The following is a 26,822-nucleotide window of genomic DNA, read 5'->3' as shown; positions in this document are numbered from 1 at the left end:
AATGCCACACTAGTCTTGGTGTCTTTTCTTGCCACAAGCGAAACAAGGGCATCCCCCAAGGCAGGGAGAGCCCTGGCACTGCCTGTCCGGTTTGCAGCTAGCGCGGCATCTTAGTGCAATAGGATTAGAGATGAGCTCCCCCGAGCCCTAGCCGTGACAGCGAGCTACGACCGAGTCTCACCATTATTTCACCTTTCGCAGGTATCAAAAAAAAAAAAAAAAAAAAAAAGGTCGTCATCAGCCAGACTCAAACCAAAGATCCTGCCCTCTGCAGCCTAGTCACCTACTTCTGTCACTCTGTACACACCATCTGCAAGCAGCGCAGGTTTTGCCAACTCATTTGAAAATAACGGAACAAGCCTAATTGGGACGGAACCCAGTAAAACCAAGCGGCCTTGTATTCCCTGTGCACGCGCTTCTGGGGTATTTAGCACAAATTCAGGGAAGCTTTCCCATATGAAGAAACCTCCTCTTTGCCGTGAGGACAAGTGTACCGACTCAACAGATCAAAGCAGCTCAGAAGTCACGTTCATTCTGCCCCGCTGCCAACTAAACTTCCACCTGCCCGCCGGAGTACAACGGGTTAGGCAGGGAGAAAGATCCCACAGCCTCCCCGAAAGCAATCCATTTAAGCTGTTAGCAGTTTTGAATGGTCAGAAGCTGCACCATCCCCTGAAAGTCTTCCATGCTGCATCACAGTATTACGCTAGAGGAGAAAAAAAAACAAAAACAAACCTGTTCCTTGTCCCACACTCATCTCCACGTTCTCTCTCTCCGTAGGCTATCAGCAATTTAACTGCAGAAACCTGATTCAATACTTGGTCACAACTCTTTCGGGAGGGAGGAGCCTCTAGGCTGCTCCAGTCTCGTGTCCGAAGGCTGACCATACCTACCTTCTTCAGAGAGATTGTTCTCTTTGGTCTCCTGGTCCATCTGGCGGCACCAGCCTTCTAACCGCTCTGTTTCTGCCTGCAGCAGCTTCAGAAACCAGTACCCGTCCCGCCGGCAGGCCCCTGGCTGCGTGGGTTCTGATGGCGAGGTGGAGGACGTCTCAAGCCAGGGGTCAGGAGGAGGGAGAGAGGAAGGCTCCAGGGCTGGGTCATTGTTTTCTCCATAGGAGAGGTTTCTCTTAATCTGTGAGGGCTTGGCTGGTTGCCTGGTAGTGGCATCAACACCAACGGAGTTGTTGTGTTGGGGGCACTCAGCGAGGCTTCTCTCAGATGATTTACAGCTAGAGTTACTAGGTTCCTGCGTGTCAGAGTCTGTGTCCTGTTTGGAGGACATGCTGCGAGAGTGGCTGTTTCTAGAGAGACCAAAAAAAAAAAAAAAGCAGAAATTAAATAGCAGAACTCGACCTGGCTGGCCTCACACAGACAGTGAAACGCGTTTGGTTATTACGCCTGCAGCTGAGCCTCACCCTGCCCGCCCTGCCCCTCCTCACACACAAACACACGCCACACATTCAGACAGACAGAATTATAAGGTTGCCTGCTTACTGCAATAGGCCGTTCAGACGAGAGGACTGACGCACATCTATAATTACATCTTGGGCTTTTTTTTTTTTTTCCTCTAAATTTCAAACTCCCATCGATTTGGCTGTTTGCAGAACAAGTGTTTTTTGCAGTGGGTGTGTGCTGTGGAAGAAGAGCTCTCCATGGGCCCCCATTCAACACCACTCATATTGGAACAAAGAAGGGGAAAAGGCCTAAGCAAAAGTGGGGGAAGCGCAATTTAAAAGAAAGGAAACTACAAAAGCTTGCGTCTTTCACTTACCGCCACTCGTCCTCTACCTGTACCCCGATGGACTGGAATTTGGTGGCTGGTGGAGGAGGCTCCTCTTTTGCCACTGGCTGAAGGCAGTCAACCTTATTAAACGAAAAAAATACAGACAAAAACAGACACAAGAACTTGCTGCTGGAATTCACATTAGTAGACCAGGAGTGCTGCACACACACACAGCATGCTGACACCACACGCCAACCGGAGGGGTCCTCTTAGGAGAGGCACGAGGCTGCTGCTCGGGGCTGCCCCCACTGGGGCATCAGGACCGTATCCCGCCAGGTGTCTGCTCTAAGAGATGGCGCTGCCGTCCACCGCTGTTTGCATGGCTGCGGCACGCCGGGGAAGGGCTGCGTCCCCCTGAAGGAGCAGCTGCATGTGTGGCATCTGACGTGGGCCAAGGCCAAGAGATGGCAGCGATCTGATTTAAGACCGACAGCAAAGCCCAGCTTCCTCTCTCCCCGGGACTGACACCCTCCACAGCTCTGGATAAGAGGGGTAGAAGGTTTTAGGAAGGAAATCCAGGCTCTGGGGCAGGCGGCTTGGGAACCAGCTCAGAAAAGGAAGAGGAGAGGAATGCAGTCAGCCTCTCCAATGCAAGTTCTCTTGCCTTGCTGCCCCTTCAGCACGTGTTTCGCCCCACTAGCCCTGCAGAAAAGCCTTCGCTATCACACGTACCTAACTGGCCAGCCAGCCTTTCTGGAAAGCCAGTGGAGAACTTATTCAGGGCGCGCACACACACACACACGTGGTGGGTCAAAGCCCAGATCCTGCATTTGGACTCGCCCAAGCGCTCACGTTCCTCTCTGCAGGAACCAGCACTTTGGGACAGACCAAGTTTGCTTGCGGCAGTCAGCCGTCCGTAACCGTCTGCAATCTGTCCACCAGAAGAGTGGACAATGGCAGGTAACTTAAGCTTTGCTGGATAAAGCACAGGTTTACGCTACTCAATGGGTTCTCAAATATTTGACTACACCAACAGCTTATTTCCCTTGATTCTCACAGAGTTAAATGCTTCCAGCAAGAGAAGCAGCCACCTGCTGGGAATGGCGGACAGCAAGGAATTGCTCCCCCCTTCCTACAGCCCTGGGATCATTTGGCACTGCAGCAGCCCACACTACGTGGATGTCAAGTCAAAGGGCCCACCTCTCAGAAGAAAGTGGTCTCTAGAACCACGACGGACAAGGAGCAGATCGATGTTAAGTAATACACAGTACAGAGCACAGGGATACCAACGGCGAAAGGCCTCTTCAGAGGGACTCACCCAGTTAACACGGTCCCACTGCTTTATGAAACTTTTTAATTTTGTACTAGAAGAACTTAGTCATTTCTGGTCTGTTATGGAAAGCCTCTGCTGCATTTCACCCCTGGGAACACAGGAAGTTAGGCTGACAAGGCGGTTAGTTTCTCTTGCTATTCTAAGCGAGTTCAGATGCACACCTGGTCACACAAAATGCACACGCTAAATGGATGGGGTAAGGACATTCCTTAGGACAAAGGAGAACAAACTATTCCATACTTGTATTCCTATAGACGACAGCTTTCTTTTGGGGATATTCTCCACTTTAGGCTCTTCGCTAGTCAGAGTCCCTTTATCACTTTTCAAAGTTGCATTTTTCTGGGGTAACTCTGGAGTCTCTCTCGCTGGAGTCACGACGCTCCCCCTCGTCACACTGGGTGTCCTAGTGCTGTCCAAGCTGTCCGAAGAATTGCTGAGTCCCGACTGACTGGTCACCTCACTCTTGTGGTCCTGGCTGTCCAGGTAGGTGTCCTGCGCCGATTCAGTGCTGCTCTGCACAGTGACAGAGATGAACGGCTTGGATGTGGTCCGAGGTGGGACAGGAGGTGGAGTCTTTTTATATGCCACTAGGCATGATGAACCTGCAGTAACGGAGGTGGGAAGAAGGGAGGATGCGAGAGACAGATTGGGGAGAGAGAGAGATACAGTGAAAGAGAAAGAAAAAGCAGGTCAGTCACAACATCCAAGAGGAGCCTCCAAGCAGAAGCTGGAGGCAGAAATGCAGAAACAGCCTACAGCCAGCAGCTCCCACTGGGAAACCCAAACCAAAGCATAAGGGGAAGCGGAAGGCAGAGCCAGAGCTAGCTTGCAAAAGAAGTCAAAAGGAATACCATGATACATGAAAGGCTGGAAATGGAGGAGAGGTATAGAAAAGCCTCCCAAGAATGCTACAGGGTTTGGCAGGTGTAAGCCTCCACGCTGGGGAAATTTTCTTTGGCTAAACCCTATGTTTTAGTGTCCTAGTACAGCCAAGTGTCTCAGCTCTTTGTCCCATCGGTTGACAAGTTTCAGTGTCTGGACCAGGGTGGTGTTTTTTTCCTATAAAAATGGAAAGAAGCCACAAAGTTTGTTAGATGCTGATGGTAGGAACGAACGTTTGTGAGATACTTTAAAAACCTAGCGTTAGAGGAAAATACATCATCTGGATGGAACAGCCCAAGAGCAGCGAGGCTGCTGCTGCTCCACGTCCCCAGGTCCAACCAGTGGTGAGGCTGAAGATGCGTTCCCAGCAGGCACACAGAGCACCCATGTCCACCACGTGTACGTACACCTACGTGGCCAGCCACACAGGTCGTAGAAGAGCACCCACGTGAACACGCACAGCGGCAATGGCCTCATCCTGCTCCTGTCTCTGGCTTGACAGGGTGGAAGTCCGTTAGTGACGATACACACACAAAGGTGGATCCTGCAGCAGCTGTGCTCAAGCACTCAGTCTGCCCAGTTCCTGGACGTACAAGCGCCTGAAGCCAAAGTCCTGCTCCGGCTGCTGCCAAGAGAGGACAGACTGCTCTGGGCAGGGCACGGCCAGAAAACCACGCTGACCAGCCAACTACCTACACAACTGACCCCTTTTGTGCCCTTACCCCTGCATTTCCCACTCTTGTTCCTCCCTAAATCACCAAATCCCCTTTCTTGTCCCACCTTTCGTTCCTCCCCTAAATATCCCACCAAGTCCTGCGCGATCCCCAACTGCTTTTCCCCTGCACCCCATAATGTGTCCCAGCCCTTGTCAGCAACCTCCTCAGTCCAAAAGGTCATCTGGAGAGCTGCTCCCCATGGCTCCTGGTGATGGGTGTCATGCCTGGACACTAGGGCTGAGGCTCTGCTGGGACAACCCTAGGAAAGGCCTGGACAGGGTGTTCAGTGCTCAGGGGTCCTTGGCTTGGGGTCCCACCTGCCATTGTGTGTCCCTCCTTGTCCACGCTCTGGGTTTGTGAGGGGCCGATGGCCCCAGGAGTAGCCCAGCAGGGCAGGATTTGGGCTCCCCCTCCTGTTATCGTCTCTGAGCCCCTTCATGGGTATGCAGGGGAGCTTTACCACACATAACGTTGCTCCACTCCAAGACATAACCAGAGGGGCTCACACCATCCTCTCTCCTCGCATGGCACTGCCCCAGCCACCCATTATACCTCCTGGAAGGGCCACGGTCCTGGAGCAGGAGACTTAGTGCTGCTGCCAGGTTCCTCGCAGAGGGGTGGTAGGTCTGCGTGGCCAGGGTGTGCTGAGCCCTACAGCCCCACTGCCCCGGACGGGAGCTGCAGGATCAGGGCTGCTGCAGCTTTCAGGGTGACCCTGTGCCGTCCGGGCAGCACCTGCAGGGATTCCCCTGCCCTTGCCTTGGTGTCTCAGCGGTGGTGCTCAGCTGTGCTTTGGTCCTGCAGGTTGGGTAGGGAGCTTTGCTGCTCCAGGCTATGAGCAGATCAGCTCCATCACCCCTCTGGATCACGGAGGGCCAGGTCAGCCCGCCCGAATTGTACCTTACGTATTGAAAGGGAACGGCATTCCCTTGCTCCTGGCGTCGGTGAGTTAGCACGTTACCGGGGTGTGTTCACAGGGCAGTCCTTTCCCCACATCGCCAATGACAAACCAAGCGTCCCTACAGCATCACTACAGCACAACGGTGTGGGAAGCTCTGCCGGTGGCAGGGCTGTCACTCTCCCTGGTTCCTGCTCCCAGGAGCTCAGTCTCCAGCAAAGGGGTTCTGTCCTTCAAATTGAAAACCCATGCTCACCGTTCCCCCATGCACAGATCCGCCCAGATGTTGACAGAGACCAGCACAGACCCATACACCTCCCCAGCCAGTGACACAGACGGGCTGTACAAACCCAAACCCAGTTTCTAAGTGTTTCCCTAGTGCAGCTTTGATGACTGCAGGGGCTGTCATTCCCTTGGGTTCCCTCCACCAGCCCATATTCCCTGATCTCAGTAAAGTTTTGCACCTCAAATTCCAAGCTCCTACCCCCCAGGCGCATACGTAACCTCCCCAAAACCTGCTGACACAGCGATAGATATATACATGCAGATATAGATACAGACCATTTTCATTAAACAATACAGAAAGACTTTAAACTTTACCATTTCCGTCCCCAAAGTAGCCACCAGCGCATTAACAAATTAAGTACCAGATTACAGACCAGTCTCTGTGCTCTGTCGGGAATCCTTTGACTCCCTGGGGACCGTGAGAGCGGGCAGAGGCATCTGCTGCTGCCCAACACAACCTTCCACCCCCAAACCTGCCCTGCCTGCACGCCCCGGGGAACACGCAGCAGGGTACCTGACAGACATTTTCATCTTTCGGGGCAACCGGACACAACCAATTCTGGCTCAGCCCACCACAGGGTGCCTTCCGTTCCCTGCATGGTTTCAGCACAATTAACTGAGAGGTATCAAACGAACCTGATCCGAATTGACTGCAGGTATGGGAAGGGGTGTTTCACAGGACGTGGGCCTCCCGGTAGCTCTTTTTCCTCCGCAGAGGGGTCCCTCCGCCTGAGCGGAGGTTGCCCACGCTCGCGGGGTGCCCAGGAGGGGTGTCCCAGCTGCCTCACAGTCTCCAGTGGGGTCAGAGCCACATCCGAGCATCCCTGGGAGCCCGGTCATATTCCCTGCGGGGAAATCACAGAGCCACACCATGTGCCTTATTGACAGTATTTACACGTGCCTGTATTGACGCATCCTAATATTTACCATATTAACAGCTAATGTTCCACTTCAAAGACAGAGCTAAAAGGAGAGGGTTAGAGAGGAGGAGATCTCCGTTTCCAAAAGCATTTATAAGCCCAAAGATGCTGAGCAGCACTGCAACGGTGCTACTGCTACAGGAGAACTAAGGAGCCTACAACGGCGTTGCCAACCAAGCTGCCTTTCAGTGTGAACCTGAACAGGGGATCAGGAAGGCACAAAACCCATACCAGTTCCTCCCAGTGCCCCAAGTCCAGCACAAATTGAGCAGTGTCCTGATAGCCACGAGAGTGGGACCTATCCTGACAGCTCACCCCCACCCCCTGACACACAGCCCCCATGGCTACAGGAGGGACTTGCCGTAGGGAACCACATAGCTGAAAAATAACCAGGACAGGCCAATACGTCTGGGGATGGGGTTATTTTTCAGCTTGATCAGTCCCCAGTGCCGACACATGCCGTGTAAACCACCCAAGGCAGCCTGAGCCCACAGCTGCTGTGTCCCCAAGCCAGGACAGGAACTCGCCATGCACTTCAAAAAAAAAAAAACAAAAAACACCTACAATAATTTCCTAAAGTGTTAGATGCAAGTGCTTCAACTTGGCAAATTTACATGCCAAAACACAGCTACACGCATCCTTCATCCCATACTTACTCGGTCATGTAAATACCGCGCAACTGCACTGCAAGGTCCTCACTAATGGACAACTAAAAGGGCAGAGGCATTCACATCCGACCTGCAGTCCCACTTCGTCCCCTTGCCCACGCAGAGGGGAAGCCCCTACACTCACGACAGCAGCAGGATCCGCTGCGGGTGCTCAAGCGGCACCGGCTCGGAAGTGTTCAGCATCTCCAAGCAAGTCCAGCTCACCACTGGGATGCCTCTTTCAGAGGTGCCAGATTAGATGGCACCACTCGTGCAAGCATGGGTTGAGCTGCACCCCAGAGCTGACCTTGGCCCATGGGATGTCGCTTTACAGAATCTGGTTCCTTGTGTCAATGTACAAACGGCCGGCACAGCAGGAGACATGGAGGCGTTAAGCAACAGACACCGCATGATCGCTCCCTCTCCTTCCCCGTGTTCTCTGCTGGACATCCCCAAAAGCCTCCTTAGGTGTACTGTAGATCTGAGCAAGTTAAAACTTGCCTTGTTTCGGATGCCTGCCTGCTCCTTGCCCTTACAGCAGAAATCTTGACTACCCCTACCCGACACAGAGCACAGCATGCTACACAGGTACAGCATTCCTCACTGGAGCTTTGCCCCATCCCAGCGAGCGCCCCTGGCTGTACGGCTGAACGGCCTCTCGGCCACGTGCTGAAATGGTTCATCTGCCACCAACACCTGCTCATGCAGGACACCACCGCTGAAGACGGAGGAAAAAGTTCAACTCTGACATGCACCGGAGGGCAGCCCACATCTTTGGCTGCTCGGGCCAAAGGGCTGCTTTTGGCTGCCCTCCGGAGCGGAGCCGTGGGCAGGAAGAGCCCTGCCAGTCACAGAGGAGGCAGCCCCCCACGGCTGAGGGGTGCCCACAGCCCCTCTGCCAGGGCTGTCTGACCAGAGCGCACCATCTTAAATAGCTACAGAAACTCCTAGGCCAAGTCTCATGCCCGGCCTCGCGCAGCTCATCCCAGAGCAGCGTAGGAGCAAGCTGAAGAGAGCGGTCGCAGAAGCGCCCCTTGCTAAGCTGCGGCTGCACCACCATAACACAGGACGCCCGTGCTGCCTTGCATTACTGTACCGGGGCGCTACAGCGGCTATTACCTAGGAGAAGGGAGGGCCACCCAAACTGTCAGTGTCTGGAGGACAGCTTGGCTGTATGGCCCTCCAGTTAAATCCCTTGTCTCCCTACTCCGCACGGCCTCTCTTCTTCCCCAGGAGAGCGCCCGGCCCGGCCCACCAGCCGCCTGGCGTTCCCCTGCCACCCACCCGTGAGCCCGCGACACCGTCCTGCTGGGAGCTGAGCCGAGGGGAGGGCGCGGTGGTTCTGCCGGCGTGTTTACCAGCAGCGCAGCTCAAGTTTCCCAGCTGCTGTTTACACCCGCAGGGCTGCAATGTAAATGGGGAAAGTAAATCAATTGCTATCTGATATCGAACGCCGCAGCCAGGCAAAACAAGGGGAGGGCAGCACAGCGGCACAGAAAGGCAGCAGTTTCCCGGGAAAGATCGGTGGTGTTCAGGGTCAATAAGCCAGATTCAAATTCATCCTTCCGCCTCCCAGCAGACAGTACAAACACCGCTCGCGCTGCTCTATTTACAGGGGGAAACTGCAGCATCCCCTTGTCTTGTTCCTGGGAATGCCTTCATGCCATTCGGCGCAGCTGAAGAGCATCACAGATTTTGCTAGAAGGGAATCGCATCGCGCCAACAAAAAAAATGCCCCTGTTAACATACATGTGGTCCAAGGGTTGTCTATGTGAGCTATGAAAACAAGTTTATGGCTCTAAGAAACATTGCAAAGGAAAGAAACACAGAAAGATCAGAAGCCTTGAAGAACTGCAGATACTTTGATCAGTGCAATTACAAATTAACCCCACTGAAGCTTTCTGCAACCAGAAAACACGGACTTTTGACCGTGCAGCAAGCCCAGAAACCACACCTTACCTCAAACAGGTTTCGAAAGCAAAAGGGGGAGCAAGCCCACCTAGAACAATCCGCCCTTCTCCCTCAGTACAACTCTGAGCTAAGTTCCAGCATTTCTTGCATCTGTGGGAAGAGAGAAGATGTTGAGGAAGCCAAGAGCATCCCTGCTGTGTCTGTAGGAGAGGTATTACTGGACCAACCCAGCAGGCAGCACGTCCTCATGGCTCAGAGGCCGGTCCTACCAGTTACAAGTGTTCTGGTTGTTGACGTACCCCTCAAAGGGCTACAGCTCCATGTGGTATGAACCCGCTCGAGTCGCTGCAGGTCAAATTTTAAAATTATATTTTAAAATCAGCTTGTGCTATGATGTAGGACTATAATCCATAGGGGCACTGGAGCAGGTACACACCTTAGTCTGCAGCACCATCAGCTAAGTTTGCTTGTGAACATCAGCCACGCTCCAAAAGGGTACGGAAGAACAAGAAAACGTGTAAGTTTTGCTTAAGCTTCCAGCTTTGCAGCACTAGACTCTTCCTGCTCATAGGATCTGCTCAGGCTTATTTAAGCAAGCTGTTAAGCATTCACAACTGTGCTGTGGATGATTGATTTTTGGGGGAGGGCTGGCTGTTTATAGTCTTCCTCGCATGATTATTTTTAGAAAGCAGCATGTTTCCAAACTGGCATCTTCACATGGCACTACCTGCTGTCCTCAGGGGCTTGGGCGATACCCACTGACGCAGCCCCGGGCAGAAGAGCTGTTTTCAGAGCCTTAGCCTGGAGAGCCCTCCTCACCCCCAAACCAGTTGGGCACGCCGTGATCCTCCCCTTCCAGGGAACCGCGCGTTGGCATCTGGGAAGACTAAATGCAGGAGTCATAGAAGAAAATTAAATCCAGCACTGCCTTGAGAGCCCTGTTCAGACGCCACCAGGCTGCGCTTACCTGCTCAGTACCTGGCAGCACCGCCAAGATCATAGCCGAGGTATTTGGTTTTAGATTTAAATCTCATAATTGCCCTCAAGCGTGCCTCTAGCATGAAGCGCCCGGTTATTCTGTTGCTATCGCTGATTCCATACAGCCCGGTATTTCTAATCGTTCCAGTGACTTCAAGGACCTATTCAAGCCATCCCCGTTTTTGTTAAATCACTTCCAAGGCTCCAAGCCCCAGCTGGGTGCGAAGGCAAGTCAGGCTGCCCTCAGCCACACGGGCAGGGCTATTGCCTTCCCGCTCCATGCGTGTCCCCCCCCCCGCCTTCTCCACGCCAAGATCTGAAGAAATGACCTCATTTCCTCCTGCATAAAGCAACACGCTCTGAAATAATCTCTCCTACTACAAGACAAGCTCATTTGTCTTTTAAATGAGCCAAGCCAATAATCTCGCAGCAAGCGAGAACCACCACCAGTTGCGTTAGCCCCTCAGGGATTTTGGTCCCACGTCTTTCGGCTGGTGTTTGCCACCGGGTCTCACAGGTGGCAGGAGGACTGCATTTAGAGGCAGTTTCCAATAGCAAAGGGAACTGGAACAGCCACATTCCAAGCGGCCCGACTTCTGATTTTCATCAGCTCACAGAACACTTCAAGGTTGAAACTATAATGAACTGCAGGATGTTTTATTTGTAGAGAGTCCAAGTAAAAACGATGCCCAGTTACAACTGCTACTGAAGACAACACAGATCTTTATTGATTTCATGGTTCACAGCAATCACTTCAGACCTTTTTGTTTTCTGCTAAAACAAAGTGTTTCTAGCCTTTACGGCCGCGGCTGCAGCACGCAGGCCTCCCCAAATCTGTATTTGGCATGTATAGAAGCAGACTGAAGGGCAAGATACCTTGCATCGGTTAGAGGCGCAGATGAGAAACGTACCCAAATTTTATTAATCAACAGGAAGATATTTCCGTCTAGACAAGATGAGGAATCCACGTGGAGATGTCACCTTTTGCTCGGAAAGAATGACTGTCTTTAGAGCACTGGAGAAATTTTAAAAGAAGTCTTACACTGGTTAAACAAAACCACACTCCTGGAAGACCAAGTTAAGTGACTGCATTCGTTTAAAGAGACTGTTTATGGAAATGCTATAAATACCTACTCCCTCCCGTGTTTTCCCTTCATAAATCTTAGTAGTGCTGATCTTTGAAAAAAGAACAATGTCACCTCGATACCACGCAGAGGAAAACAGGCCCCCAACAGGGAAACGTGTTGCCGACCAGGACTAAGCTGGGGATGGGCTGTGTGTGGGCTCTCCTGCCACAGTCCTCACTCCACCAGGCTGCAGTCTACACCCTCACCAGCAGCATCCTGGAGCGAGCAGCTCCTCCACCGTACAGTCCAAGCTGTGTGTCACCTCCATGGAGGCTAAAGATGCCCACGGAGTGACCAGCCCAGCAGAGCCCTTCTGAAGCTCTCAGATAATCAAGAGGAACATCGTTAGCACCTCACCAGCTCCCCACAGCCTTCAGCTTCGCTTACCCCATACCTGGTGTTTCCTTATAATCCTGGAGCTGATACACAAACCAGGCTGTGCCTGCAAGTCAGATGACAGAGCGTGCTCCAGGTGCTCCTCCCAGACAGCGGCACCAGGGGAAAAGCACCACCACCTCCGCATTACAGCCCAGCTCCCGCCCCAGACCATCCAACGTCACCTCAAGCAGTTCTGAAGGAGGTTGGTGGAGAAATCCAAGCTCACATTCCCCTTGTTGTTGCCCAGCTTTTGTCCCTGGCACAGCTCAGTAGGTAGAGCAGCAAGCCCTGCAGCCTGCTTGGGCATGGCTGGAGTGACAGCTGGGACAAGGGGACCACTGCCACGCCATAGCCTGTGGGCTGTTGCTTCTCCCACCATACAACCAGCTGAAGACAGACACTTGTTTCCAGGACAGAAAACAAGGCCTTGGGCTCTCTGCCCCAACCCTTTCCACAGGCAGAGGGGCACTCCCTCACACCAGCCCCCGGTCTCCCAGCCAGAAGCGAGAGAACCCCAGAAACATCAGGGAGCACACCAGAGAGGCCACACTGAGGGAAGGTGGGTCTCTGCAGCAGCGACCAAGGAGAGACGAGGGGCAGCAGGCCCATCTCCCCCACTGAAGCAGCCTGGGGTCATACCCTGAAACCCCACCAAGCTGCAGCTCTTCCTACCGGCAGCTACGGAAGATGACCAGACCCCACTTGGAGCTGTACCCAGGTCACTTCTGACCCAAACAGCTACAGGAAGTGGCTATTTCCACCTGAAGCAAACGGCATCAACTCACCTGTGAGACAAGCACATAGAGGGGAGATGCCCTTACTAACGAGTACCAGTCTTCCCACACAGGCCCACTGGCTTCCTCTGGGAGCACCCACCATCCAACCCACGTACGTGCTTGACCCGTATTCCAGCTCCCCGCTGGTACAGCCCGTACCAGGGTCTGTAGACTACATTTCAGCTATCTGGCATTTTGTTGCTGAAAGAAAAGTAGTAAACACCTACTTCCCTGAAGCCCCACCACAATCCAGCCGAAGAAGCAAACACAGCTGCCTCCTCCGCACCACCGAGCGGCAAGCGCTTCCACCTTTGCAAGGGCTACACCACTGAACAAAGACCTGTGCCAATAGGTCTTGGCTTCCCAGCTGGGAAACCGCTTGCTGGTCAAGCGGGCACAGAGCTGTTAAGGACTTGTCGCTTGCTGCTCCTGTTCAGGTTCAGCACCCACCTTGGTCACGGCACACCCGCGGATCTCTACGTCTACACTGGCAGGACAGTATTTATCACCTATGCATTCATCTGCCACAAGGGATGCCCTGCACTTGCTTGACCACTGCCAAGTACAGTAAGTTCCTGCACATTGTTGAAACAAAAGAACTGGACATATCTGCAGGAAAAAGAGCTCAAACTCACGGGACATCTCTCAAATGTTACAGTCAAAGAGCCCCCCCCCCAATACAGAAGCAAAGGGCTCTCTCCTTGAATACAAGCTATGTGTGTTTTTAGACTAACAGTAGAGCTTTCATTCAGAAATACACCACAAAACACTCTGTACAACCATTTGTGTTCTCTGGTCAGCCGTGACTGAGATGCCTTTAGGGAGAAGCGCGGCCCTAGTTCCCGGCACTGAGTGACTGCGCTGGGTGGAGCGGGGACGGCACAGGGCAGGCGAGGGGGCAAGGGCAGCTGGACTCCACAAGATTTAGTAGCCGCTTCTCATTAGAGACCTTGTCCCTATACTTCGGGGGAGGATGGGGGGGGCAGAAACGTTTAACCAGTGAAGGAAAGGCTAAGAGGGTTGTGATCTCTTTACACGCGGGACTTTGGATTTTTTTCAATGTAGCCAAAGTTTGAGCTTCTCAGAGATGTTACGATTTGGAATTCGTAGCAATGCCCAAACAGAGAAATTATAATAAACACTTATACACTGAAAACTATGACACTGGGAAGGCAAGGCAGCTTGCCCTTTTTTTTTTTTTAAAAGCCACTTGTAGAAGGTCACAAATTTAAAAGAGGCACGAAGCATCAGATGACACCACCCAAGAATGCTGGGGTTTAAAAATACAGTATCTTGCAGTGCTGGCCTTCTGACCAAATTGGTCATCCCCCCCTTTCGGCACGGGCTGCTACGGCGGAGTTCGCCTTACAGTAAGGACACAACAGATGCTCCGGAGAACGCCAGCCACAGACACTCCCAAGGCCATCTGCAGCAACTATTACTGGGGCTTCGATTTGTATTAGAAGAGACATCGTAATTTCTCCCCACCCTCCCCAAAGTAGTTTTCAGCACAAGTCTTAAAGCAAGTTGGAGCAGCGATAGGCAACTCCACCCTGCTCCCCAGACACACATCCAGCAAGCTGTCCATCTGTCCCGGGGACTTGGACAGGTCTCAGGCTCCTGCCCTGTGCTAGCTGGATTGAAGGGAGCATTCCCCTTCTCTCCCTGCCCAAGATGTTAATTCATTACCAAGAGCCAAGATCCCCAAAACCAACCGTCTGGCTTCAAGGAGTCACCAGGAAGAGAAAGCCATGAGCGCGGTCCCAGGAGAAGCAGAACTGCTGCTCTGACAGGGTGGGGGTGCCTGGTCCCCGGGGACAGGGACCCCAGGGGTCCTTGCCTCTCACCTGCTACCTCATTGCCCATTTCGTGGTGGCACACACGTTTTTCCACAAAGGGGATGAGGTGAAGGGAACAGCCCATCAGTTCGGTGCGCCTTTGTTCTGCACTGGTTGTGCTTATCCCCCCTCAACAGCCTCACTAATGAGGACTAACGCTTAATGAGCTTAATACACCAAGAGATGCGAAGCAGCACAGCTAGAGGGAACGCGAACCCACAGAACCCTGGGATCTCTACTCATTACCCACGCGCTCCTGCGGCCTCCACCCAGACCAGGCTCTGAGGCCAGGGCCCTGCCTCAGGAATTCAGCCACGGCAGCGGCGGAAGCCCTGGCGTGCCCCCGCACACCCCTGGACTGCCACCGCCGGCCCCGCCAGCCTGTCTTTGGATACGGCTACACCAGCACAACCAGGGCTGCAGAGCCACCAAACCAGCCAAGTCCCCTTCCACGAGCCTACGCAGGCGGGCGTGAAGAGAGAGCTGCCTCCTCCCCAGGCCCCTCTGCAACCATTGCCCAGCCCATCCCCGGCCCCGCAGCAGCCCCGCAGCACAGAACAGCGGGCAGAGCAGGCAGCAGGGGCGAGCAGAAGCGCCCGCATAATCCTAGTCCCATGGCCAGGTTTGTACAAGTGTGACGGGAGTCCAGCTCGGCTTCAAAGCTACGCTCAGATTACACCATTTCTCCCCGTTTGCCTTTGTCCAGGGATGCATAAATAGCAGGGGAGCACACCCAAGCGGGGGCATCAACGGTGCCAAGGAGCCCCTGCACCAGGCTGATGGCAGACCTGGCAGGGCTCCTGCATCACCAGCAGCCTGTTCACCACTCGGCTGCACCGACAGCATCCCCCCTGCCCTCGCCTCAGCATCCTTTCAGTCACTCAGCACCACACGGCTCCAACCCAGGCGTGAGCCACGGTGGGAACTGGGGGCTGCCCGAGGGTCCCCAGGGAGCAGGGACTGGCTGAGAGGAGCCTGAAGCCTTTCCGTGCACGCAGCAACAGTCACGAGGAACCTGTGCTGCTGCTCCTCCTGCCCCTGGAAAAGGCAGGGAAGCCCTGCCGATACCCCGCCTACGCGTCTGGGCCACACGGCAGCTAGTCCTCTCCAGAGGGTCTGCAGGAAGGGGCTGAGCTCTGAACCATCTGTGCCACAGAGTCAGAGGGTTTCTAGACAGCAGACATTTCCAGCAGACCACGCCATCGGGACAGGCCACAGACTTTCCCTGCAGCCAGTGCCACATCTCACATCACTGGACAGACTGGAGCACATCCACCTTAGAGAGCCCCCCCAGGGGACAGCCGAGCTGCAGCTCAGCACACCACCACTCGCAGGCCTCCAAGAGGTCTGAGGACCACTTCAGCATTATATGGACCACAGCTTAGCGACCACGTATCAACCAGAAGCTCCTCAGACAACGAGATAAGCTGCACTGAAAGATGCTGCCACAACAGGAGAGCAACAGCCCTTTCTGCCAATGTTGATGCACTGAAGCATCATCCACTGCCTCCTCCCGATCCAGAAAGCCGTGCCTGCAGCAGCCTCACCCAGGTGTGGCAAATAAAGCTCACCTGGCAGCAGCCACCCCAGCACAAGGGACTGTCTGCTGGACTTTGACCACCCCCTGGTTGCCAGTGCAGCAGCGCAAACACGCAGCACTCGGGGTAGCTCTAACACCATCAGCCAGGAGATTAGAGACAAGACCGATCCACTGGCAGAACAGGAGAGAGAAAAAGCAACTGAAGACGTATACAGATCTGCACTCAAGAGAGTATTTTTGGGGTACAGCACTCATGCCAGGCCCCATTCCTCCTTGCTTTTAAATATATACTGTGGCAGTCCTGAAATAACGATTCCCACACCAAGGGACTGGGGAGTCCGTTACTGCCGGCCGCACACTGAAGCTTTTTTGTCCAGGCCAGTTTTGGCTCTGCAGCCCCAAAAGTCTGTATTAGGAAGGCTTTGTGAAGAGCAAGGACTGTGCAGGACACCCAAGACCATGGACGCGGAGAGGCAGTGAAGGGAGCACTGGTTTGAACTGGCTGCCCACAGTATTACTGTCACACAACAGCGACCAGTCTCCGTACTCCTCTCCCTGTTTAATGCCACCCTTCCTGCAAGTTTTGCTTAGGATCATGACAATATAAACATGAATTTAGGGCATAAAGGTGAACCAGGCGTGAATCAGCCAGTGCCCCTGTGTCACAGGCTGCTTCCCCTCTCCCTTCCCTAGCAGGGGATGCTAACCTGCTGCTGCCCTGCAAAGCTGCACAGACCAGGGTTCGGAATTTAGAGCGGACACCAATAATAAGGAATGACTGAGATTCCTCCATTTATCCACTATTAAGTGCACTGAGGGTATTAGAATTAATCTTCAAAGTGTTTAGGAAAGCTAGTTTAATTAGGCAGGTCTTATTAGTTTTTCTCCAAGCTAGTAGTTTCTAGAATATCCTGCAGAACTGAGTTCCAACCGGCTAATTATGCGCTGCATGGAACAGCCCTTTCCATTTGCCATCACTTTGCTTTATGCAATGCCACATCACTCGGAGGATGGCATACGCAGATGCTTTTAACGCGCTTCTCTGCCACAGTAGAATTCCTGGGAATCTTAACACACCTCCTCAAAGTCGCACCCAGTCAAAAACATATGGCTAAAAACCCCGCAGCACCGCTTGGTAAACCGAGCCTGTTCTCGTCTATGTCAAAGCTCAACAACTCACAAGTTGCTATTTTAGGATATGCTGACCACTAAAGCACAAAAATCGAGTCCTTCCCAAGCATTTGTTCACACATCAAAGGAGACACACTGCAGGCTTTCAAGGTACAAGCAATAAGCTGCATCTTGAGCACAAAGTAAGCACCATAACCCACAACTGCTTGCCCTCAGAAAGGGGAATTTGTACCGTGCTGGACAGACAAACAGCAGTTCCTCCGCAGTGCTTCCCGGTGTACCTTTCAGCTCAGCGATCATCCTCTAAGCCCCCTCCCGGTAACCCATTCTCACTTTTTGCCCAGAACCTTTTTTATACAGTTGCAGGAGCACGAAGAGCTCTAGAAGGGCAGAATCACGCCTAAAGCTTTTGGGCAGCCAAGCCCATTGACGCCAGTTTGGTCCACGGCGCTCAGGGAGCAGCGGGAAGGTTTTTGCAAGAGCTGCCGGGGCGGTGTTGGCATGGTCCCACCAACAGACAGTCGTGGAAGCAACGTGGATGGGTTACCATTATTTTAAGTGTAGCATTTAAACACTGTTCACAGAAGAGCTGGCCAAGAGGGTGCTGAAAACGCTGATGGCAGCCAGCAACTTGTCAACACAGAGCGTGATAACAGGAACAGGGCTGCGCTGGTGTCAGCAATAGCCCAGTTCCCCCTAGCACAAACGGGGCTCCTAGGGGATTGCTTCATCCCCAAGAACCAAAGCAGCCAGCAATTCTCGAGCCTACCTAAAAGATCTGCCACCATCGCTGCCGAAAAACCTCACGGCAAGGGAAGAATTAATTTCTCCATCCCTTTATTCAGCGTCACGATTTTCAAGACAGTTTTCAGGTACTGTATCGCAAATTTTACCCAATGCAGACGGGGAATTGCTGGCATCTGCTACTCTCACTCGCTCACAAGATGAGATTCCAGCTGTTTTAAGCAAGGGCAAGCATTCAGCAACGCCACCAGGAGCGGCAGAGGTGGTTTTGCCAGAACATTATGAAAAACCCTCCCCACACCCAGATGACTAGAAATTCTTTGTAAGCTAAAAAACAAACCACACCCTGTACCCACAGGGCCAGGGAATGCACATGTGTCAGCAGGCGAGGAGACAACAATGCAACCCAGGCTCTGCGCAAGGGAGATGGAGAAGGCATCGAGCTGAGCATACATCTCCCTGCGCTTACCCAGCCTATGAAAAAAAAAAATAATAAAATCTAACCCTTAGTTAAGACTGTCTTTCCACTCGGACATTTGCTGTCAGGCAGCCAGCACCCAAGATTTACATCTTCAAAGCTACAATCATCAAGAGGTTTTAATAGTCGGATTCAATTGAAGCTATTTCCTCCCTTAAGTATGTACAAACCAAGATGTGGCAACATTATGCTAATCCCGAAGAATCAAAGTGAAAATTGCTGGGAAACTTCCGTTCGCTGAGGCACAGGACAAGCTTTGCATGTTAGAGAAAGCTATTCCATATTCTAATTCACAATTTAACGTGGCATTAGTTATAAGATTAAAAAAAAACATCACATGAACAGACATAGAGGCTGTAGCCGGTCGCTCCCTCTCCATTAGCATTAAATCTGACAGTGGTTAGCTGCTGCACCAACCAGCACCGGCAACGCTGTGGGATCTGAAGAGGCCCGGTAAGCCCTTGGAGTCAGAGCAGACAATTAAGCAAATATTCCAACCTTCTAAGCCTTTCGGGTAGGGTACTAGGAAGCTTTTGAAAGCATAGCTGTTGTCATTGCTTGGATTTCAGAATGCTCCCCGTATAAACTAACCCCCGTACACAGCAAAGGCGAGCTGACCACCTTCTCTCTCCCTCGCTCACCGCAGAGAGGGCCGTAGACAAACAGCAGCAAATGCCCCCAGTGACGCCGCTCACACTGTTCTCCCAGAGGCCAAGAGTCCCCAGCTTTGATTTCTGAAGAATTTCAAATATCACAAGCACTTCCCGAACAATGGGCCCTTCTCCCATCCTCCCAAGGGAGGGGGTAAACCCAGAGTAGCCGGAGTAAACCCAGCACTTTCTGGAACACTTCGTTTCAGGAATCAGGCAGGCCATTTGACAAAGGAGCCACTGTGCAGGCTCCAGCTCTGAAATGAGAGCACAACAAATCCCAAGCGTGAGCTGAGCCTTCTCCGAGCTCATCTGAGGCTCTAATATCTGCGACCTAAATAGCTTCAAGCCACCAACAAGTCTTCATCTTTACAGCTCAGTTTGCTTTTCCTAGAGGCTGCAAAACACCAAGTTCCTGGTTCACTGTTCTGAAGAGTCCCTGTAATATTTCCAGTCGAGAGCCCAGACCACCACTTTTCAGCCACAAATACGGGTAGCAGAAGGGCTGGATTCATGCGTGCAGTACTTGTTCGCCCACATCCATGTCCATCGGTCCTCCAGCTCGCAGAACCTGCCATAAAGGTACTTTGAAGATCTAAGACTATTAACTAGAAAAGGGACACAAGGGAGAGGCTAGGGATGAGCCCTACCACATCCATTTAACGGATTCAGTTTCTAGGCAACAGAACTAAAGGCACCGTCTTAGTTACGCTGTTCTTGTGCCATTTTGTCTGCCGTGGCACTCTCGGGACTTACTCCTTTCTGTCCTGCTGTCTCGAATTCGGTGTTTGATACACTGACACCCTGGCCTTCCAAGGAGGGTTACAGTAAAACCCAGTCTCCAGCAAAAAAGTATTAAATGTCACTGGAGCATCCCCTGCTGCTTCGGGAACCTGCTCAACTGCAGAACAGACTACTTTATTTTCCTGCCTTGAAAGCAATGTACCAGAAGACTTCTTGGCTTCATTTCCCACCGTGCTTAATATTTATTCCCGTTTCCAAATGACTGATCTCCTCTCCCTCCGCTCCTTTCAACTTACCAGTTGTATAGCTCCCAGCCACAAAATAAACACTGTCCGAACGAAACTCGGAAATCCTAGGGTTGTTCTGCAGGATATTGCAGAAGGTTGCTCCCAGGACTCCACGTGTAAACACTAAATACCAACAAGCAGATGAAGCAGAGCTTTCAGCACCGGCACTTTCGCTTTTCCTCATCTGCTACGCAACACTAAATGGAAGAAGTTAGCCCGACGGGATGGGAAGGAGGTAACGACCACTGATTTAGAGGAAGGCGATGAGAATGATCTTCAGCCTGTTCTGAAGTTATTCCAGCAAGAGACAGGTGTTTTCAGAAGAAGCCCCTCCTTGCTAAAGCACAGCTATCTGACCTTCCTGAGAAACAGCGTTCACTCCATCTCCCAGAGCTGGACGGGCCTCCGGGAGAGGCTGCTGAAAGACACCACCCAGCTATTCTTTAGTCCAAAGAGCTGCAAACACGTGCCGTGAGCAGGCCTTCCATGGTGGCTTCTTTAGCAGCGGAGAATGGCCTCGAAAGAAGCCTGTCCACGATGCTGCCTTTTCCTGTTCCTCCTCAGCTCTCCCTCCTAGCGTGTACAAGAGTTTCACAGGGCAGAGTCTCGGGCACCTGCACTCACAGCAGGCAGCACAAAGATCAGTGACTGCAAGGCCCCTGCTCCAATGAAGCACAGAAGCCTTTTGTCAATTATAGAGTAACCTAACCAGTAACTAAAGTGGTGCCACTGAAAAAAGGCAAGGTCTGCTGGAATCTTTGATGGATTACATCAGTGAAGCACCAAAACCGACATAACAGCTCCAGTGGGAATGGCCCTGCTTCTCAGATCAGGAGCTTACCAAGCCTAAAGTTGTGAAAAGGAAATTATGGGGCTTTTTGCTCAGAGTCACAATCCTACCAAACATCCGTGCTACCAGTCCTCTGCAGAACACGACCAAGAGGTTTCAGGACACAGGCGCTGGGACTGTTGAAACCACGTCCCTACCCATCTCTTCCCTTTTTCCTCCCACCCCCTGCCCAAAACCTGAGCATTCAGGCGGCTGTTACAGCACAGGGGTTAGAGATGACTCTAAAGCATACAGGCCAAGAAGTTCTTCCTGCAAGGGCAGGACGGAGCGAACAATCTAAACAGACTGCCCCTCGCAGAGACTTCCTCACACAACCAAGGACAAAATGGTTTTGGAGAAGACCAGCTCAGACTTTCCAAACAGCTCCTGGGAATAAGGAGCCGTCCTCGCAGCAGTGTTTGTAGGTGGCCCGACCTTGCTCCCACGCACACCCCAAGGTGAGGACACTTTCACCAGCTCTTAGTGAAAAATCCCACCTCTACGTTTCTCTGCGAATCCCAGCCAAACCAGACGCTTTGAAGATAGCCCAAGGCTGGAGTTATTTCTCCACTTGGCCATCTCCCCACGCTTGGCCAGGGAACAATTTTGGGCTTGGAACGAGTTCTTGCATTCACGCAGCCACTCCTTGTCATGCCAGTTGTCCAACACCAAGACCAGCTGTAGGATGAAGTTCACAGTAACTGCAGCTTACCCTTCCAAATGAAATGCCAATCTTTCAACACAGTGCTTTCCAGGGCAGTCACCAATCAGCCCTTTGCCATGTTCAGCTCCAAAGGATTGCTGAAAACAGAGCTACACTGGCTACCAGCACACACTGACGCCATGTCAGCTACTCGGGGGTTCATCCAGCAAGTGCTTTCACCTTAAGCGGCCTTGCAAACCAAGAACCACCAGACAAAAAATAACTAAACTGCGATCACGTAGACACAAACCTAGAGAAGCGTTTAATCTGTGGGGCACAGCAAGTTTGGGGTCAAGGAGAGCTTATGCAGAAGCAGGTCTCCAGCCATCTGCTCCAGGGGTCAGTACGTTTGCCAGAAGGATGCTCCATCAGTTAGAGGAAGAATATGGCAGGATACACCAGGGAACAGTGCCTCCGGGAGAGGGACACAGCGGGAGGGAGACTGCTCTGCCCTTGTCACTCCAGTCTGAACCACAGAACCGCACCCAAGCGCGGACCCCCGGCACACGCGCATTGCAGCGGTGCCAGCATCGCCCGTAAGGGGACAGTGCACTGGGGTGGCTCGGGGTCAATCCTGATGTCTGTGACACCAGACTGGGAAACAAACCAATCCAATCCCAATCCAATCCCTTCTTCTATGTTTCCCTAGAAAGCAACTTCAAGGAACCATTCAGGTTGTTTATGTACCACAGCCACACTTTCAGAGGAAGAGATACCCCAGTCAAGTTTCTTGGACGTAGGCCATGCCAGCAGAGTGAAGACAGACGTCCTAGATACTGACTGAAGAGACTTCATAATCATGGTAAGCGACTAAACACAAGAGGTCCATCCCTTTGGAGGAGAAAGCTGCTCTGAAGGCTCAGCCAGGGTTTCGATGAAGGTCAGTGGAAGGGAAAGACTCTACCAGAGGTCTCCTCTCTACAGCTTCTGGCAGCCAGGCAGGAGAAACACTGTGAACTTGCCGTCAGCAAGAGAATGACAGAGCAGGGAGCAGCACCGGCAAGAAGCTGAAAAAAAGGAAGTGCTGAAACCGCCCCCATTACAGCACAGGTTAATGGAGACCTAGAGTGCACACTGCAGAAATTAATTTTCCTCCTCAATATACCTAAAGAAACAACGTCCTCAGCTCTGTCACTGTATAAGAGCGAGAGAAAAAAAATCTCCTTTATCCCCTAACAGCCTTTCAAAGGCAAAAACCAACCAGAAGCGCTTCTGAAGATAAATTAGTGGTCCTGTGGCAAGTGAAGAGGTGGGACAACACCACATAGGTGCCTTTAATTTTCAAGTGTCTGGTTTCTATCATCTTCCAATCACACGAACTTGGTGAAGAGCTGGAAGCTCTCCTGCTTGCTCCAGCTCCGACTGCGCATCAACCCCCAGTCGGGGGTGCTGGCACCTTCCCAGAAACAAGTGGGGTTGTCCCAAACAGCTGCTGCCTTGCTGCAGGGCAGCCTCGGAGCCTGCTCCCTCACACGCTGCTGGGGGGCTGCTGCTCTGCCGGCTCCAGCAAGCGTCTGAGCACCCGGCCGGAGGCGGCCGCCTGCACGAGGATTATTCTCTTGCTGACTTCCAGGGAGGCAAAGCAAAGAGCGGCTCGGACAGCCCTTCCTACACAACTGACCGTTCCCCCCTTGCTGGGGCTAGCGTCTTCAGCACAATCATCAGCCCCAGAATGAACCTGATCCTCAGACAGGGATATAAAGCCGCTCTGTTTCTATTACTATCCCAGCCATCCAGAAGACACAGGATGCCTACGAGATGACAGCAGACAAGCTTCATACCAACAAACCAAAGTCCTGAGATGGTGAAAACAACTTTGCATCAAAGCAGCGATAGCAAAAAAAAGTCCAACCCCCTTCCAGCAACAAATTCAGTTCTCCTATTTTTCTAGCTGTAACCAAGATGCACAGTAGAGCTGAGGAAACAAAACAGTAACAAGTATTTTGGATACTGTTTTGTAAACAGATGCATGGCCAGTTATCTCACCGTGGGAACATTAACGTGAGTAGGCTCTGAGAGGGAGCAGCAGAGCGCTCACAGAGTTATTTAACTGCAGGCTTTGAGCAGCTTGCATCACCTCCGACAGTACATTTCCATGAGTCTGCAACATCAGCAGCTTATGCTGCAAGACACCTGGAAGAATCTTGGGAAGCGCCATCTCCCTCGGGCACCACGGGACTGTCCCCTCCTGCTCTAGCCACTGACAGGCACAACCATGAGGACAGTTAGAGGAGGTATTTCTACTGCTAATTGTTAATTACATTAATTGACAAGAGATCTGACTCAACTGCTGTAGAGCCTGGTGAAAACTGGGCCTCCTACTCCCCATAGCAGGGATGCCTTATCCTTGGGGAAAGGGCGTAACAGCAGCAGTGAGTCACCTTACACACACAGCAGGCCACCGCTTCAACGCAATTTATACCAGGGCAGTTTACCGATTTCAGTGTGGTCTGCCTACCCTGGCAGGCTTCGTACCAAGGAGTCATTACTTTGAGTGGTTCAAGTTGCATACAGCTCACTCAGGCACCAAAAAGCAAGACATGAAAACAAGGAATCTGAGTAAAATTAAAGGTAGCATCTTCTGCACAAGTTAACATGAGCAGGCATCAGCGTGGATGCGATCCATGAACAGAACACCACGATCAACACCCGCGAGATCAAAGGAAACACCAAATATAGAAAGACAGTATTAGGTGGGCAGCACAGCAGAGAATACTAACTCCAAGTGCGCTCACGCTGCCCACTGCGACACAAGTGTCACAGCAACAGAGCTGAGGGACAGCCGCAGAGCTGGGAGCGGAAAAAGCCGGGCTCCAGAAGCAGGCCAGAGAGCCAAAGCCCTTTCCTCTCCTTGACACGGTGGGGAGCACCCCATGACTCCCGTCAGGGCCCCTGGCCACGCACCGGGTGGTGGCACACAGCCCTGCCCCCGCAACGCTGGGGACAGGGACCTGCTGGGCTGGGGGCTACAGCTGCGGCATCCCAGCTTTATTAACATCCAACTAATGAAGCAGAGAACAGAAGAGCCACATAATTTGTGGTTTCTCTAGGTCAGGAAGCCAAGCATGTGGCAATTTGCAGGACAAATATTAGTATTGTGTTAAATTAAGTACCACCTTTCCCAAGAGCCAGGATCATCTCCAACTGAAACACAGCACGCCTTCCAAAACTGCTGTTCCGGCAGGACACACGTCTCTGGGACGGCACAGCCTCTCCCCAGGACTACGGAGTTTGAGTGACGGTTTTAAAAGCGCTCCCTGTTCAAAATTAAGGGAGAGAGTTCATACGCTACGGCAGTGCAGGAGGGAACACCTAGATACAACCATTTCAGTCGCAAGTTTTGCACAAAAACATCATCACGCCCAAGTTCTGCAGACACTCAGACGCGTACGCGCACATACAATTTCAGGAAGCAGTCAAGAATGCATTCTGAAGTCGAGTACCACCATCCAAATTAAAACCACCCTTCAATTTATTGTCTTAAAGACTCCAGCCCCGTCTCTGTTGGCTTCTGCAGCGATCTTGAAGTACGAGTGTGATTTAAGGGAAAGTTTAACACAGCATGAATTCACACAATCGCTGGAAGCCTCAGTTTACCAGATTGCTACTTTTTTTCATCAGGAAGTTACATTCCAGGACATCCTTTGCCTGTCGGGCCAGATCGGGGTAGTAGCCCTCCTCATTACTACAGGTCACACTGAACTGAGCAAAAACCAGTAGCATTTAAAGCCAGAGATGGGGTCTGGTAGGCAAGTGATCTTGCTGCTTCCAAGTCCTGGAAGTTACCGGCGAATGCTCTCAGGAATCTGACTGACAAGAGAACAGCTTTATGGTTTAATTCAGCAGCCCTTGCCAGAACGAACAAATTTGCCTTGGGCTTTGGTTCTTGCACATTAGATGCAAGAAGCTTTGTAACATTAAAGCTTTAATTATTTCACACTTCCTTTAGATTTCACATATACAACGTGTATCCTCTGTGTGTTACTATCACAGCAGTCCTTAGTTTCGATTAGGTCTGTACATGCGAGAGAAATACAGTGCAAAGAGCAATGGCATCAGTCTGGTTGTGGTAGGCGGTAAGTCAGACCCCACCCTGCGATGTCCCACTGTCGTTTTGAACGTTCAGCCCCATCACAGAGAGGGAAGGTGCCAGGGAACAAGAGGACAAACAGAACCTAAGAGCAACGCAGCACAACCCAAAACTCTGGAGGGAAATTACACTTAAAAAAAACCCAAACAAAACAACAAAACCACAACTAAGCATAAGCTTCCATGCATTCAGACAACCCCGCTGTCCCCCTTCCCACCCCTGTCCCACCTACTGCTGCAGAGGACTCTCTGCAGCCTGACAAGGTGAGCAACAAGCACTCACTGCCTCTCAAGGCAAGGAATATAACCACGACCTCAAGCACAAACACTTCAGCAGCTGCACTCTAAGGAGCACGTGCAGAGCCGGAATCACAGCACTTGAACTTTGTCATTTCCAGGATCTTTGAGAACAGCGGCCCAGCTTTTCATGCCCTGGTACCTACCAGGCTGCCAAGTACCAATTCAGTGTGTTATTAAGCATCCTGCTTTCTGGAAGCATTTAGCAATACTAGAAAAATTAGACCTCCTGTTCAGAGACACCTTACTAAGGAGAGTCACTCATTTTATCAATGAGACTTCACCATACAGCCAGCTACAAAAGTTATTCATAAATCTCACCTGTATGGAAAAAGAACTCTTTATCCTTAGCTTTTTAGATACTGGAACATGCAGAAGCTGTGCAGAGACCAGAGTTCCCACGTGCACAAGTTCCACTGCAGAACGTGCAAAGTTCCCCCTTCAGCAGATGCTGCTCGGCTATTTCTGTCCTACATTTACGACTGTAGCCATGCGAAAACCCCTAGCTCTGATCTTCACCACCTAGAGATTCGGGAAAACAGCAACCAATGGACCAGCCCACGGAGCTTGAGAACCACACTGGGTGCTTCCCAGCAAGAGAGACTCCGCTGGCAGCCTACCAACCGTGTTCACTGGACCTCGACGCATTACAGAAGACAAGCTCCAAGTCAACACAGCCATAAAGCAGCCACCCTCAATCAAGAGCAGTGCTGAGTTTGGCATGAATCAGCTGCGGTACGCACGAACAGGCTCGGAGAACCTCAGTACAAGGGGCCCATTGAACAGCGTCCACTGCCCCTTCAAATAAGAAAAGCTGTTAGTAACTTGAAGTCAACTGCACGGGGAGGGCAGACGGAATATAGGACCATAGGTCTGCCCACGTCACAGCACAGCGTGCGCAGGTATCTCCTAAAGC

The 26,822-nt window shown here is 52.0% G+C and overlaps 1 protein-coding gene across 9 annotated transcripts in view; it reads right to left on the bottom strand.

The window, feature by feature from the left end:
* The window catches only part of DLGAP4 (DLG associated protein 4), a 179,612-nt gene that overhangs the window by 4,648 nt on the left and 148,142 nt on the right, over positions 1 to 26,822 (bottom strand). For 7 of the 9 annotated variants that reach the window (XM_063349695.1, XM_063349697.1, XM_063349699.1 and 4 more), the window contains 3 exons: positions 3,299 to 3,660; positions 1,774 to 1,865; positions 894 to 1,303 (listed from right to left, as the gene is read on the bottom strand). In XM_063349695.1, the coding sequence (XP_063205765.1) occupies positions 894 to 1,303; positions 1,774 to 1,865; positions 3,299 to 3,660 (864 nt within the window). Of the gene's footprint in view, positions 1 to 893; positions 1,304 to 1,773; positions 1,866 to 3,298; positions 3,661 to 3,909; positions 4,118 to 26,822 lie in introns of those variants that run through there. The other 2 variants (XM_063349702.1, XM_063349703.1) reach the window with 2 other exon arrangements.

This window comes from Chroicocephalus ridibundus, chromosome 12, assembly GCF_963924245.1.
Source record: "Chroicocephalus ridibundus chromosome 12, bChrRid1.1, whole genome shotgun sequence".
Lineage (NCBI taxonomy): Eukaryota > Metazoa > Chordata > Aves > Charadriiformes > Laridae > Chroicocephalus > Chroicocephalus ridibundus.
This window is presented reverse-complemented; position numbering and strand designations above follow the sequence as displayed.